The following is a 17,687-nucleotide window of genomic DNA, read 5'->3' as shown; positions in this document are numbered from 1 at the left end:
TTCAAAATTTACTGCCTGGCCACTTTGCATTGCGTCTAAGGTTTTGTCAGTGGCTTCAAGAAAACTGTCATAAAGTAAGTTCTGTTTTATTTGCTGATGAGGTAACATTTATAAGAGATGAAGTACTTGTGAAATAAACATCACTGGGATTTTGAAAATCCACATGCCACAATAGAAAGAAGTTTTCAACATCAGTTTTCCGATAACGTTTGGTGCCGAATTATTGATAAGCATATGATTGGACCATTTATTTTCGATAGTCGCCTAATAGGAAACTAGTATTTTTTAAAAAAATAACCTGCGCTAGCTTTTAGAAGACATTCCACTAATAACGAGGCAAGAAATGATTTTTCAATATGATGGGGCTCCTATACATTTTTATGAAATAGTAGTTGAATGTAGTAACATTTAGGAAAACTGGATCGGGCGAGAAGGACCAATCAATTGACCTCCTAGATCACCTGATCTGATGCCAATGGCCTATTGTGTATGGGGACAAATGGAATCGATAGTATATGCTGAAAAGATAATTACAAAAGCAGAACTGATGGCAAGAATTTTCAATGCGTTTGAAATTCGACAAAATAATACGGATACAGTGAAAGAGCCACCAAAGGAATTTTAAAACTAGCAGAGAACTGTGTTAATAGTGAAGGATGACATTTTGAACGCTTGTTATAATAGTAATTTCTTAATTTTTTTTATTATTTTACTTTTATTGAATGATTTTATTTCTAGGTATTCTCGGATGTTAAAAGTATTATTCTTTCTGTTTAAGATATTTTGATGTTAATAAAATTAATTTTTTGTAACTTGATTTTGTTTTTTTATTGTTTATTTAAATCATTTTGTTCAGAATTAAATCCTCTACAAGTTTTTTTTAAAATTTTTACTTATTTAGTACCCATGTAACAAAGTTATTGCATGTAAAATATAACAAACAGGGTTTTCACCACAATTTTTTGCATTCTAGCCCAGTTATCCAAAAATCATTGGAGATAGAGTTCTGAAACCTGTTTTATTCATTTGTCAAATCAAAAACCATAAGAAATCATCAAGATTACCCTTAATTTGTGTTCCTAGAATTTCAGTATGTCTTTATTTCACTCTACTCAAGAATTACTGCAAAATCTCTCACTAGCCATAATTCACTGACGAAGCGTTTCCGGACCCATGTTTATATGAACTTCTTTCATTATTTTCACTGGTAGAACTCATCCTGAAATTCTTTCCGTTTCTTGGTGAAATACCCTGTATAAATATCTTATTTTAAATTTTATAATTAAGTATTGGTTTCAAGATATAGTAAAAGAATTAGGTTTGGCTTACTGATGGACTACTTGTAAGTAGCATGTGAATTGCCCGAGATTGTAAAACCGTTCTTAATAAGCATACAAAAAGACTGTCCCTTCTATTGAAGTGAAGTAGGTAGTTTGCGCTTTCCTTACTCTTTGGGAGATACAGTTAAGAGATTTAGCTGATCGGAGGAACTTCTATATTAAATTATACAGAATTCAAGAGCGTGTTTGGGTTAAAGGTATCCAATAATAATGGTCTGTATTTAGAAAACCAGTCATTGTAATTTCTTAAATGTAGGCTCAGCGACAGGAAATATCTCCAAGATGTGTTCTGTATTCTCTTAAGGTCAACAGAACATGCATGTGCTCACAATGCAATTGTAGTCAGTTGAGATGTGAACCCTGGAATAGAAGGTTTAGTGCATGCTTTTGTTAGCGAAATATCAATCACTTATATGTGTTAAATGACATGTATGAACAGAATGGAATATCAATCCTCCTACATCCAAGTTTATTCGTCAGTGGAATTGGGATACAACTTGAGAGATTGAGAGTCTGGAAGCTTGGTTTAACAAAAAAAACTTCTGGAAATCATCCAGAAGTTTCAGTTAGCGATGAGACTGTGGATTGTGTAAGCGATACATTCACTGGCAGTCTGCAAAGTCAATTAGGTGGGCTAGTTACAAACTGCAAATTCCTCTTTCCACTGTTGATGACATTGTTCAAAAATGGCTTCGTTTGTGAGCGTACAAGTTATAACTCCTTCTGTCGCATTAAACCAAATGATCGTTGCCTACAATATAAGTTTGCTGCAGAGGTAATGCACCATATCAAAAACAATCCTAATTATCTTGATACACTTTTATTTAGTGATGAGCTAACTTTTCATATGTGCTCGAAAGTTAAGATAACTTGTTGAATTTGGTGTACTGATAACTTGTTGAATTTGGTGTACTGAAAACTTCCCATAAAGTAATGAAAAATAAAATGGACACACCAAAAGTCAGTATGCGGTTAGGACTGCACAAAGATGGCATCATCGGTTTGTTTTTTTTCATGAAGCATACTCGGACAGGACACATGCACGTCATCGTGCTTGAAAACTTTGCTGTTCCTCAGATTCCATCAAGATGGTGCTTTATCGTGCTTTCATCAAGATGTTACAACGTTCTTGAACAATATTTTCTCTGAATGTTGGATTGATCAAGGAGGTCGAACTACCTAAAATGTTGATCGATATCAACAGATCTCCAGATATCACTCCTTGGATTTTTCTGCTTAGGTATTTATTGAAAGTTGTGTGTACCAAAGAAATATTCAAGATTTGGATGATTTAAAACAGAGAATTGTTGAAGCTGTTTGTCTACTAACACCACAGATGCTCCTAAACACCTAGCAAGAGTTAAATTATTGTCTATACATCTGCCGAGCTACAAAAGGTGCACACATTGAACTTGACTAACGTACATTAAAACTCTGTGAGTGGCTATGTTTATTAAAAAAAGAATAATTAAATTTTATTGACCGGTTCACTTAATATAAGCTGTTACTTTTGGATACCTGTAGCCCAAACACCTGTATTTTCATAATATTATAGGGGAAATCTTATGCGTGGGTTCAGTTTAGTAATACTAAATGATTAAAAATACTAACAAAAACAGCTAAAGAATAGATAATACAAAAGACCATATTTACAACTTACATTACTTGTAAGGAAAAAGTAGAAACTTTTCTTCACTATTTTCTACGCTTAATTTGAGTTCTAATGAGAATACTGGCCTTCTGAAATTTCTTATAATGTTTTCATTCAAATTAATAATTGAATTCTTGCATTCTCTAGAAAGTAAGTTCCGCTTAGCTATTGATAAGATAATATATTATATTTAAAAAAGCATTAATTTTTATCAAATTCTGCAAACTGAACTATCTTACAACTATTCTCCATTACTATTGAGGTACCTGAGGATGGCACAAGCTTTTTTCATTACAATAGAAATCAGCTGCCATTATCATTAGCAATTTTCAATTTATTGGCAAGACTGACCAACGAACTCTCCTTATTTATTGTTGAATTTTACTTTGTTTATTCCTAATACTCAGAAAGTTTAAATACATCATTTGGTCGACTTAAACTAGTTAAATATTTAAAATTTGATACCATTGAGTTTTTTCCTGAAAGTAGTGAAATGCTGATAATTTACTTAAATCATTTTTAGTATACATAATTTTAACATTGCTTGTTGTATTTCATTGAAAGTACTTCAGCAGACGGACTGAAGAGGAATCATGCCGGGAGTACGAGGCTCAAAAGCTCAGTCTCCCACGGTCAGACCCAGTAAATAATATTCTTGATGGTCCATACGGATAGAAACGCAAATTACTAAATCCATCCGTGAATAAAACTTAAAATTAATAACTGCCACTTAATAATGCCCAATAACCTGCTCGATAATAGAAACATACAGCAGCAAGAGACCAGTTGTCCAGCTCTGCGATCTGTATGGAGAAATAATGAAACTCCCACCATTCTTGCGTTCCATTCCGTTGTTATATTTTAGTATATACTAACATAAAATTTTGCCACCGTTAATTACATTTGCACCTTAAAAAGTAATGAGTTTAATAATATATGTATTTAGTTATTTTGCATAATAAAAAGGAAAAATTATGGTTTCATATCCGGTGCTTACACACTATATGCCCTTATGTGTATAATTTAACAATGTAGTTAATAACTACTTTTAAACCAAAAATATTTAAAATTTCCATATCAACGTACAGTTGCTGATCATTCATTAGAGGTTATTATGTTTTTACTATAGGCTTAAAAAATGTTAAAACTATGTTGCGGATCGTAAAATTTAAATGTTTCTACTTTAATGACAACTTTAAAAGGAGTGGGGGGATTCCTGTGCTGCATTCAGCACTAATATATATTTTTTTAACTATTTGTATAAAACAAAAATTAATAGTTTTTTCTTAGACTTTCACATAATTTTTTTCACAAGTTTTATTTTGTAGAATTTTGTTGTACACTACATAAATTAGAATTTGTCATTGTTTTTTATCTTATATTAGCTTATTTATTCTCCGTATTATTAACTTATTTTTACAAAACTGTATTGTTGTGAGTGAAAGAAAGAGAATTTCACCTGAGATGTTGTTCTGAGAATTAATTATTCAAATGCTTTAGAACTATTTAGTACATAATGTTCTTTTTAAACAAATGTACATAAGTTTTTAAATAAGGCTAAGTGCATTTTATTTTTATGAGTCTGATGTTGCTGTCGCACTAAATCAAACTTCTTCAGATATAGCAGCCAAGGGAATTAAGTGTTAGTAGTGGTGAAATTTGAATTAAGTTTCAAGGGATCTTTATTGTTCACTATATGTTCGAAGCGCATGATTTCTTTAAATTATATCTCTAAAAGTTTGCATATTTTGAGTTCCACAAGTGTGTCTAGTTTGTGTACTAAGATTTTTATCACGGTTATCAATTTTTTTTTATAAAAAAAATTAATAATATGATGATAATATATGACTTCAATGAAAACAAATTGCTGATAAATTCAAAAAAGCATACTAGAAAATTTATACAAGAACTAAAACTCAAATTATATTCTGTAACAAACACAAAGTTTTGATCTTGTACTATATAAATAATAGCTTATGTAATTATTGTTTAGTTAATCGTTGAACCTCTGTATCAAGAATAAATGTTAAAGTACATGAAACAGGATCAAGGTTCTATTTTAACATGTCAGTGGAAAAATAATAAGGATACAGCTAAGATAGAATTTTAAAGCTATGCATACCTTGAGATGTTCCGTAGCTATTAATGACCCTGTTTTTAACATCATCTAAATGAATGTTTGGCAGCAAGACAGAACACCTTGTTTTCCTCTTTAAATTAAGAGTGCCTTGATCTAAATTCTTTTTGAACAGATAGGATACAGAGAAACAATTAAATGGTCATCATGTTCATGTAATTTTGTTTTATGCCTTGCAATTTTTTGCTCTGAGGATGTGTCAAGACGTATTTTCTGTAAATCCAATCAACCTGAATCGCCTCATATTGTTGGATGTTTAGCCCATCCCTTATACAATACATAATAAATATATATATTTCCAGACAAAAACTCAAAACCACGGGTGATGTTTATTTTAATGGTGTTTATAAACTTGATTGTTCTAAATAAGTTTTTAGTACGATAAAATATTTTGTTAAGTTCTTCATAGAACAGAGACAACATTTGATAATATAATAAACACATACAAAAAAAGTTTTTTTGATCGCAAAATTCACTATTCCGAACCACCTTATTGAAGCAAGTCATATTTATAAAGTCATAGTGTAAAAGCTTACAAATAAACATTAACGACAAACAAAATATGATTAAGCAACTAGAGATTAAAATCTCCAAAAATAGATAATCTAGACGAAGAAATAAAATTTATATCGCGCATATTTTTTGAACATGTGATGAACAATAAAAATCTTATAAAACTAACTCAAACACCAGTATCGCATTCAACATAACAATTACACTTAGCATTCCTGACTGCAGTTTCTGAAGAAGTTCGATTAAAAGTAAAAGTTAGCTTGACTTCATAAAGTTTTCATAACCTAAATCCTAAAATAAACTGTAATGTATTTGTTTAATCGGTTAAGTATTCTACAACCTAGTATATTATATTTATCAAAATTTTAATATTAAATAAAAATGTTTTAGAAACTTAGGTATTTATGTCGATAAATGCCAATTTATGCTATTATTGTATTTACTATAACAGGAGAATTCCTAATAATATTGCTGTCAGTGTATCGAAGATGAAAACTTGTTATTTAATTTACGTATGTTATGCCGCTTTTTTTTATAAAAATCTACCGATATTTCTTTCTTTGTTTTAAATAGTTCAGATTTATGGACCGTTAAAATAATAATTTTAGAGCCAAACAAAATTAAATGAAAAAAATCGGTCGGTTTGATTTGCTTTATTTTTTGTATATTGTGTCTATCTCTTATCAATGGATACCTGTGTTTTAATTCTGATCTGCATTTTCCTTTACTGTATGCTCCACATTCTTTCGATTATTGGGCGCTGAATACAAATACATCACTTTAACTTTATCCTTTGTTAATCCTAAATCTACAGGATGTCTGGTTTGACAAACAAAACTCAATTCTTTTTTGGATATAGAGCTTTTCTGACTTATCTCAGTCGTCTTTTAATATTTCGTTTCCATAATTCATTTTTGGTAATTTTAATATCCAAATAACAATTTTTACAATTTGGTGTATTGTGTTTACATCTTAAAATTTATCTTATTATTCTCCTTCCTGTCACTTTTCATTACTTTTGTTTTACTCTTGTTTACTTTAAAATTAATTTTTCTTTAGAAATGAAGTCACAGTTTTTTCTTTTCTTTATTCTGTAATTTTTTAATTAGTCCTTTAAAATAAATTAGAAAATTTATCACATTTTCCCAAGTACTTAGCAATAGATTATAAAAAAATCCACTTTGTCATGGGAAAACAGTGTGGCACCCAAGAACAGTAAACGTAGTTGTTTCGAAAAGGATGGGACTCAAATGTAAGTTATGTATATATTTTCTCTTTCTGTATTTGTTACTCAAATTACTAAAATATCACACGTGCCCTTTTCAGTTTCACAGTAAACATTGAGATTAATTTCAATGAAATTGAAGTTAAAATTAGGAAATCAATTTCTTAGATACATGCTCTTATCTGTTCTATGACATTTGCAGTTGCATTTTGTAATATTTGTTCACTAAAGTTTGGAACTTCACTTTCAGTGTTTATTTTCAGTTGATCAGGTGTATAAGAGTAGATTTGAAAATATACACTTTTATAAGCTTTATCGTGAAAGAAAGTAATAAATGACTGATACATACACGGTGTGGAAGATAGCATACATAAAATCATTTTTATGTGTATAATGATTTTTCATGAAAAGTTTTGAGATTTTCACTATGTTTATTGAGCTACTTCAACTGTTTCATAAAGCCATCTGGAAGAAACCAAACCTTATTGCTAAAATAAACACATTGCAGCACCTTGATCGATTCCATATTCATGTATAAAAGATTTAACGAATGATAAACATTGTGTGTTTTATCATGATATGGCTCTTTTAATTCATGGACATCACCGATGAGAAAGCATACAGTTTAACATGTTTTTGTGCTGGAAGCTGTAGCTAGTTGTTGACAGTCTGATGTATGAGGTTTTCTGGGCGAGCAACTTTCAAATCTTCAAGAACTTGTATGTTCAGTGGTGATAAATAGCTGCTCTCTTTTAATTCTGTATGCTTTCCTTCTGATGTTATAGAGTTTATGTTTCAGATGAGGTGTTAATTTATTGAACTAGAGAAATTTAAACTGAAACTTACCTTTATAAGTTTGCGAGATTTTAATGCATAATAAATCTCTACAATAAGCACATGCTCATCATTCGAAAATGTATAATTGGTAACTACAATGAAAAGGATGCTGAAATGATATTAATGCATGACATGATTATTTCACTGACTATGTACACCTGACCTGGAGTACAGTGTCACCTAACAAATAGGGGGGGTAACATAAAATTTACTTATGCATAAATTATATTCCCTTTTTTTAAAGGTTGTGTCCTTTTTTAAAATATTGCAGTTAGAATATAGAACAGATAATAAAGATGTTTAAATAATGATAAAACTTTAAGAACTGAATTTATGTTACGATAGTACCAATGATTTCAGTTGACAACAAATTCTCTTAATAAATAGTTATATTCATAGCTGAATCAGGTTATTAGATTATGATACCTCCATGCTTAGATCGATTCAGCTTACTTTTTATGTTCTTAATTCAGATTTTCCTCTTGGCCATTGAATTAACTGATACATAAAACTACTGGTTGAAGTCTGTCAAAATTAAAGTAATAGCCATTATACCAATTTTAATTAATCGCATATTAATTTTTATTAACAAATAAAAGGTATTGTCTAATCACTGTCCACATTTGCTAAACTCTTATATCTTTGTTTCTTTTTCATATGTTTAAAAATCCTTTCCTTCATACTTTCTTTTAAATTCTTGATGTTATTTTTTGAGTGGCTAGATTGAGATTTTTTTTTTAACCTTTAGGTAGTTTACTTTGGTTTTTCTTTTATTTTGTGGTTGGTGGCATTGAAAACTTTAGCTGTAGGAATTTTATCATTTCGCTCTTAAAATTCTCATAATGTCTTATACTGCTTGAGATGTTCCAGTTTTATGATACCATCAAGTACTAAAGAAATACAAGGCCCATAAAAATATAATTAATTATATTAGTAATTAATAAATATTAGTAGTGACGTAAAAGGTAATTGTTTTTTTTTTTTTTATTTTTTTTATTCAGGATGATAATGAAGGCCCTGTTACAAAGAGTATTCGTCTTACATCGGCACTAATTCTTAGAAACCTAGTCATCTATTCTACATACGGCAGAAGGTATGTTAAATTTTGTTAATATTCAAACACTCAAAAATTGAGTTAATTTTTTTCTCCTGGTATTTAATGTATAACACTTTGTAGTGAGTGTATTCACTATGTAGTGAGATTTTATAGTTTGACTAACAAACAAAGAAAAGACCTAAATTTTGGCTTATCATAAAAAAAAAAATTGTATGTATTAATTTAAGGAATTTTTTTTAGGTACACGATTTCTAAACCATAACATTATTCGGATCATTTTGTCCATTATTTTAGTGATGTAAGCCATTTTATTAAATTAATATTTCCCAGTTAAATCAAAATTATCACAGGAATAAACAGTTATAAAACATTCATTTAAAAAATTATATATCTTATATTTATATTTCGGAATAAAATAACGGTCGAGAGAATAAAGTGAATGACAGCATAAACATTGCAGTAAAATCCTCAAAAAACTTATTGTTTTTGTAATTGAATAAGTATATATAACATGTCAAAATAGCACATTTATCCAGACAAAAGAGTATTACCAGTTCTGTTTACATATTGTTAAAATACAGTCTTATAAAGAACAGTATTGCTCTTGCTTCATGTATATGGTAAGATTATATCTTAGTAATTGTTACTTACCACAGACAATTAGAATTACTGCAATAAGTATAATCTTTCTCACATAACAATGCATTTACAGAACACACTTATGTGCATTTATTTGTTGAATTGGTGATTGATAAATTGTAATTTATGCATAATCATTAAATATAAATAAAATATTAATTTCATATTAATGTTAGATGTAGTAGAATAATTTAAAAATAATTATGTTAATAAAATTTATACTTAAATATGTAATACATATTTTATTGTATTGAAAGATAACATATAAAAATTTTTTTACTAATGCATAGTCTTTCTAATAGTATTATTTGATCTGAAGTTTTTTACTCAAAAACATGTAATTTTTTGAAGTCTCTTTAAAGTGAATCAATCCCTGCCAGGTGGCTAGTGTGTGTGTATGCGTGTGCACATGTGTATGCGCATATACACACACATACACACACACACACACACACATACACACTTGTATAGCTGTGCATTTTTAACATTATGTTATGATGGAACATTTTGAATCAAGTTTTGTCAAAGGCATGGTGATACCTGAAGTGCAACAGTTCATAATATTTTGCCAATGATGCTGTGAGTGTTGCACAAATTAAAAAATGTTAATAATTGGTTTTAAAAATAATGGCTGAACTTCAGATGAATTCAGCAACTTCAGTTGTTTCAGCGTTAGTGACTGGACAAGTAGAAGTCATGATAACTGCTAGTCATAACTTCCATTTGACTGGTATCATGACGAACACATCTACCCATTGCCTGCATCCAATTGAGGTTGTGTTTATTAATGCAGAACTATTCAGTTTCACCAAGTTCTTTATTCTATAGATAAGTAACAATTATGAATTCTGGTTATTCCCTGAGCTGAAGATACTGCTGAAAGAATCACTATTTTATAGCCAAGAGGATATATAGAAGAATGCTGCAACAGCACAACTGATATTCATATTAAATAAGGACTGGAAGAAGAAATGTTTTCAACATTAGAAAAATCATCGGGTTAAGTGTATTGAATTACAAGGGACTTGTTTGAAAGAGTAGACATGAATTGGAAGCCTACTTATAAGCCGCTTTGTATGGTCAAATGCTTTTTTAACAATCAAGTATGTCAGTCACCAGAAGTTTGTACTTTATATGAGATTTATACAAAAGGTTCACTAGCACGTTACCGACTAGGTTTTCTAGTTTACTTGTTTGCATTCTGGTTTAATTGGTCCATTTTTTTTTTTAATAGAAGAATACTTACATTAGAAGTTTGAATTTGGGGCTAATTTCACTTTTTTAATTAACTACAATTTGTGAAAAATACCTCTTTTGGATGATTGATTTAAGTTTACTTGTATTCTGGTGTAAGTTAGTTTTTCACAGCGTTAGTTAATTTTTAATTATGCAAGATGTTTAAAGTAAATATTACATTTACGCAACTTATTCTTACTGTGGAAGTATTATTCTTTATAGTACAGTAGGCAATTAATTAAATGTTCTTAAATGAAATTTTGGTGTTTTTTTCTTCTCTGTGTGTGTATATATACTGTTTCAAAATTATGTTACCACTCATTTGAGATGAATATTTATCCCAGTTTGCAACATCATTAACCTGGAGGCTTGAATACAAGATGTGATATCATCCATTCTCTGTGAAATGTGTGTACGGGCTATACATGTTAGTGTTAATTGTTTGTTTCTACGTGCTGAACATGATGGCGAAGAAGTTGAGACCAAAATGTAAATTATATGTATCGGGGAACTTCATTTTCAATACACATTTCATGACCAGGGACATATCTGCCATTTGAGTGACATAATTTTGAAACACTATATATATTTATTTTTTTGTGAAATTCAAATAATTCATCAAAATATTGACCACTGTGCTGCCAATTAACGTCAAATGACAATAATATAACCACCAAACACAGTAACAATAAACCTGCTATTGTTATTGTAAGGTAAGTTAACTATTGGTATTAGCTTTTAGGTTTTCTATTACGGTGTTTGGTGGTTATTTTGTTATTATTTGATACACACACACATAAATATATATATATTTCTGTAATTTTTATTATCAATTGTATACACAAAATCTTTAAAAAAATATTAAATCTATAATTGGTGTTTTTTTAACAGGTACCTGACAAGTTATGAACCACACCTTGCTAGTGTTGCATTAAGTAATGTTGAATCTTCAAGAACAATCGCACAAGTCCTTTTTGACATGAGTCAACCAAGGTGACCGGAGTAGTAAGATGGAAAGAAGCATAAGGAAAAAGAAATGAAAAATGGAAAAGTAAAATATAGGTTTCATTTTAAAATTATTTTGTTATTATTGCTGTGTGTTTAATATATAATTAATAATTAATTAATTACAAGTGGAAAGAAGTTTAAAGAAAAAATTGTGCAATTATATAAAACTTCTTGTTATTCTTTTAACAAGTTACTGTGCATATATATATTTGTACTATTATTATTAGAGATAGTAATAGTGTTTTAGTATTTGTTTATTTTAATTACAATAAGATAGACAAAGAACACAGAAAATTTGTGACGCCAATCTGGTCGTGTTTATTGTTAGTTTTTTATTATTTTTTTTAAATGTGTTAATGCCTGTTTGATCAAGTGTATTAATTACTGGTTGTTTTGAACGTTTAACAGTACAGCTGATCGTATGTAGTAAGTTAAAATATTATTTAAGAAAAAATATAACGGTTAAAAACAAAGAATATAAAAACTGTTAGTAATAGTATTTATTATAATAATTATTATTATTGTATTAAACTAATCACTGTCTGAAATATGTATAATTATAGATAATATAATATGTTTTTTGGTGAGTTGTGTCTGCAAGTAAATAAAAAAAAAAATGTTAAATGTGATTGGAGTGGTTTAAAATATTAACATTTTAAAAGTAGAAATTAAGAGACAAGTTAACTAACTGGACGTATGTGAAAAATATAATTATTATAAAAGTGAATAAAAGAAGATGGTATGTATGAAAATATATATTGAACGTTGTTATTATTCTTTTTATTTTAAACTGGTATTTATAATTTTATTTTATTACTTTGTAAATATTTTTCTCTTTATTTCTCTGTAAATAGCACATTTTAAATTATTATTTTGAATTCATGTAGTTGTCAGTTAATTTTTAATTGTGTAAGATGTTTAAAGTAAATAGTGCATTTACGCAACTGTGCTGTTTTTTAATTATATAAGATGTTTAAAGTAAATAGTGCATTTATGCAACTGTGCTGTTTTTTATCGAATAACATATTTCTGCCAGTGCCTTTCTGGAGTTATCAGAAACCGTATCATCTTGTCTTTTTTAGTCGCAATGATATAATAAGTTATAACGTCATAACTTTAACGTTAAAGTAACATTGTTTTTGCATCAGTTTGTAATTTTTTTCCCATTTCATCCGTTTTGTTTTTACTTGATGTTTTACAATTTCTGGATATGAGATTTTTAATGCATTTCTTGTGAATTCAGTATCGATGAATTTACACTCTAATGTATTCCTTAACCATTAAAAACCTGATAAAAGTAAAAGCGGTCACGGAAATAGATCCTCAGGTCTTGTTTTAAGCAGTATAGTTGAAATGTTTAACACAGTTTAAAAGGACCTAACTGTATGAACTAAAAATAGTTCTTGAAATCTGGAGATTCTTAACATAATCAAAAATAATTTTAATAAACTTTTTTTCAGAAGATTGAACTTATTTGAAAAAAACAGAGAATATATACTGTTTTACTTTTAAATATTTTTTCATTTAAAGTTAATATATGATGACTGAAAGTAATGTAAGAAAATTAAAAAAAAAATGTTCACTAAATGTTGAAAACTACATAACTATAGTAAAAATTCTTTCTAAATGCTTCAATACCAACAATAATTATAAATATCACTATAATATCAAAGAAAAACACAGAATCTCTATGTAAATATAATAACTTGAATCTAAATATAACTATTTTTTTGTTAATTTCAGTAGATTGTTTTAAAAATTAACATAATTGAAAAAATGCACTTATTTAATTATGCACTTTAATTTAATTTTTGCACTATTACATCTAACACTATAGGATTATTTAATATGAAAAGCGCCGGATATATATAATGTTTTCAGTGGAGTTTAATATAAATTTAAATACTGTACCTGAAGTTGTACTTCAGTTTTGCTGATTCACATATTTTTTACAGATTATACTTGTGCTTAGATTTTCGAGTCCTATAGCGATTTGGAATTCCCCAGTTACGCATTGACATCATTTTGCCTATAGGCATTAATCGCTTGTACACATTAAATGCACTCAACATATGCATTTTTATTAATTTCATTAAATGTTTATTTTTCAAACCTGTTAACATTTTTGCTTTATTATTAAAAAAAGATTGCAACATAATGATGAAGCAAGATAATCTGATACAAATACGGTGGTGATATATAACTATATAACTCTCAAAAGGTTACTGTTGTTCTGTGCTAATCGCTATGAAGTACTAAGCTGTTATAATGGCATAATGTTTGATGTTTTTTATTAAAAGTTTTTTCTTCTTTAAAACATCTTTTATTCTTTTTTTTTTAAATGAACATTTTGTATATTTTATTATTTTTGAATGAATGATCTGTGTATAGAGTTGTTATAAAAATAATTATTACAAATAAATAAATAAATAAAAATAAAATAAGTCATTGGTGTTAGTAAAAATTTTCTTAATTAAAGTATATTTACTTAAGTGAATATTAATACAGTATGTAAACTGTTTTTAATATTTATTCTTATTGTTATTATTATTATTTTATTACTTTATGATTAATTATGTTTTTGATTGAAGTAAGAGGTTATGTTTATGAAGAAAGATAAATGAGGGCAACATTTATGGGTATCAGTATTAAAGAAAAAAATATGTAATTTAAATATTATTTATAAATATGATCACAATTTTTTCTTCCTTTTTTAATCAAGTTAATCACTGTTGTAACTGTATATATTTCTACATATATATATATATATATATATATATATATATATATATATATATATATATATATATATATATATAATATTTTGTTTCTAGTTATACATATATATTCTTTTCCTCCTTTTTGTAGTAATAATATATACATCATTATTTGCATAAAAAATATGCATATAATTTTGTTCTATTATGTTTAATGATTATATTGTAATTTAATTATTCATTATACACTATAAGCATTTTATCCAGATTTAATTGGATAATATAAATTAATTTCAACTAGAATGTTGTGGAATTGCCTTAGCTTATTTTCATTTTTTATTTAATCCATTATTAGTTTTTGTGAATAGAAAATAATACACAAATAATATGGCTACAATAACATAACCGATACGGTCATGCTAGAAAGGTAAACTGTTTTTAAAGTCATTGTCATATTGATGCATATTTATAATATTGATGACCTTGTTTGTCATATTTAAAAAAAGATTTTTAAATCGACAAATTTAATGATGAGGTTATACGATCAACAATATTTTATTAGCGAGTATTATTATAAGGTACATACATTTTCCTATTGAGCAGCTATTTTAGTGACTTAAGGTAGGATATTCTATACTGATGGATAAGTTGTGTTTTTTTTTAATGAAAAATAATTTCTTACCCTAAAAGAAACACTTTGCGTAAACATATTCTTGCCGATTGACTATTGTTAACAAAGTTATTTAAAAGAAAATTTATCTATTATTTATCCAAATGGCTTTCTCCAATTTGACTGTATTATCAGCATAAATAGAAGTTGTATGTGCACAGACCTTTTTTATTTTTAAGTTATTTATCTTATAAACATTATACGGGTAAAAATACAACCTTGTATTTTCTTATAGTAGAGTGGTTTTAAAAAAAAAAAATTAAAAAATGAGAAATTAACTTCATGCTGGTTGTCAAATGTGCAGCTGCATTGAACCTTTTTATAAATGTTAATTCTCTTTTTTTGTATTTGCCACTTTATGTTGATTATAAAGATTTTAAAAAAATTCATAACGCATTACACGCTTCTAAATTATAAGTTGTAAAAAATAATGTCTTCTAAATAAATAAATGAATAATTTTTTCTAAGAAATATTATGCAAATACCCCTGTAAATGTAACCTGTATTTACATCCAAACATTTCAAAATAAGCACCTATTAGAAAGGAAACAGAAAATTGTTGAAAACACTTGCAGCATGCAAAAAAAAAAAAAACAAAATAAATAACAGCCTATAAAATTACACCTACTTTCTGCTTAAAATGCATTAAAAAATATAGTTTTTTTAATAATCTTTTAATTCAACAAGAAACTCAATTTTTTTACATTTAAAACCCAAAAGAATTTTACTTTGTAAGTCGGAAGAAAGAATTTACATGAACAAATATATTGTCTTCAGAGCGTTCAGACAATGGTCATATTTTATAAACTGCTGCCAGGTGGCAGTACATCTCAGAGTATTGTTATTTTTATTGACAGAAAAGTACAATCAAGTAAACTACAACCGTGGATTAAAGGTGGTAAGGGGATATTTCACCAGTTCAATTAAAATAAATAAGCTAGTGAAAGGGTTAAAAATAATTTATAAATTAACGTACTATCAACCATTTTATACCGTAGTTACAACTTTTTTCTTTAAAAAAATGTATACTTTTGTTTTGATGAGATTTCAGTTTTCATCTATTAACTTCTTTTCTTTCTTTTTTTTATAGAATTTAATCAACACCATTGAGATGGTTATTAATCGCTAAAGTCTACAACAGCACATCTCAGACTGTGAAAAAAAGTAAAATAAATTAATGGATTAATTAATTTTACCTGTTGATTCAAATAATTATGTTTTATTTCATATTATTTGTTTATCTGTGTAATTTAATTTGAAGTTTAAAATTGAAATGTTAAAATATCGTTGAATCGAGACTAGTGAGAATTTTAATTTTGTGAAGTCTATAGATGCGATGCTGCTTTATTTTACTGTTGTCCTTACCTGATAAATTTTTTGACCGAAAAATGTGTTATGCTAATTTTGTTATTTTTTTAAATTTTGTCGCTCTTCATGACTTTAAATTTTAAAATGAAATAAACACTTAAATTTTACATGTAAACAGTGTAACAGTAATAAATGAAAGGAACCTCAGTACATAAACAATCTCATTCCGTAAAGCATTTGGAGGAATTGACATGATAAATGCCAAATGTATGGTTGGCGTAAACTATGGCCAGTGCTCATATAAAAAGAATGTAACAGTGACATTTGATCGTTAAGGAATTTCAATAATGTAAGGATTAACACTTATACAATAATGTGTACTTAAGTGAAAAATAAAAATATATAAAATTAATTTTACATTACCTGGCAAAGTATTAACTTCTTTCCTTCCAAACGTGTAGCATACACTAACATATAACTTACATCATGCGTTTTTATCTACACAAAAATCTATAAAAATGGTTTTTTAAGTAATTTTTAATTTACTTTAAAATGAAAATAATACTATTATTGATTAGAAGGTTTATAAATAAATAACATCGTCTTAAAAAAAAATAGCATAGTCCTGACTCTTTCATTGTTTTGTTCTTCAAACAAAAAAAATAGTACACTGCATTGAACAAAATTGAATTAAAAATAAAAAATGTGTAAATATTACATAAAGAATCTAAAATAACAAAATTTGATTCAATTTGATAGAAGTATTGCTTGATGAATTTATACAACTAAAGCAGTTCCAAAAAGTTGTTTGAATGTGTTATAAAGGCTTTCTTGTTACTAATTTTAAAACATTTGTTCATCACAGTGTTGAGAATTTTTTATTTCATCAAGATTTAGAGAGTTAAATGTCATTCATAGTTTAATGATTATATTACCATCTTATAAGTTTCATGCTACCTTTTATCAAATAAAACCTTTAAGACACAGTTATTTGTGTAATTTTTAGTTAGTTTCAGTTAAACAGGTCTGTATAAAATTTTACAGCAAAAATCAAGCCATCCTCTGTAAGATGTTCTGCCACGATTTTAAAGCGGAAGATTGTAGGACTCCAATGTTCATGTCTTGAAAGTAATTTTTACCTTACTGTTTCAGCTGCAACTTTGAGTCATTTCTCTACAATTTCACTCGGTAAACCATTGCACAATTGTTACAGTAATGCATTTATTTCATCTCATCTTTACATAAAATATAAATTAATGCTCCGCTGCAAAAATTAGCGTAACTACGATAATTGAGCGACTTAAGATTAAATAATGCAATTTAACATCAATTTTTTTTTATTAACAAAT

General features: G+C 27.7%; 1 protein-coding gene across 5 annotated transcripts in view; it reads left to right on the top strand.

Moving 5' to 3' along the window:
• The window catches only part of Bap170 (Brahma associated protein 170kD), a 278,139-nt gene extending 261,147 nt beyond the window's left edge, over positions 1-16,992 (top strand). For 3 of the 5 annotated variants that reach the window (XM_075378240.1, XM_075378239.1, XM_075378237.1), the window contains 2 exons: positions 8,705-8,796; positions 11,527-14,372. In XM_075378240.1, coding sequence (XP_075234355.1) covers positions 8,705-8,796; positions 11,527-11,632 — 198 coding nt within the window. In that variant the 3' untranslated portion in view covers positions 11,633-14,372. Of the gene's footprint in view, positions 1-8,704; positions 8,797-11,526; positions 14,373-16,120 lie in introns of those variants that run through there. The other 2 variants (XR_012758142.1, XR_012758143.1) reach the window with 2 other exon arrangements.
• Positions 16,993-17,687: the final 695 nt, after the last annotated feature.

This window comes from Lycorma delicatula, chromosome 11, assembly GCF_047948215.1.
Source record: "Lycorma delicatula isolate Av1 chromosome 11, ASM4794821v1, whole genome shotgun sequence".
Lineage (NCBI taxonomy): Eukaryota > Metazoa > Arthropoda > Insecta > Hemiptera > Fulgoridae > Lycorma > Lycorma delicatula.
Note: the sequence above shows the minus strand (reverse complement) of the source record. Positions and strands in the feature narration are given on the sequence as shown.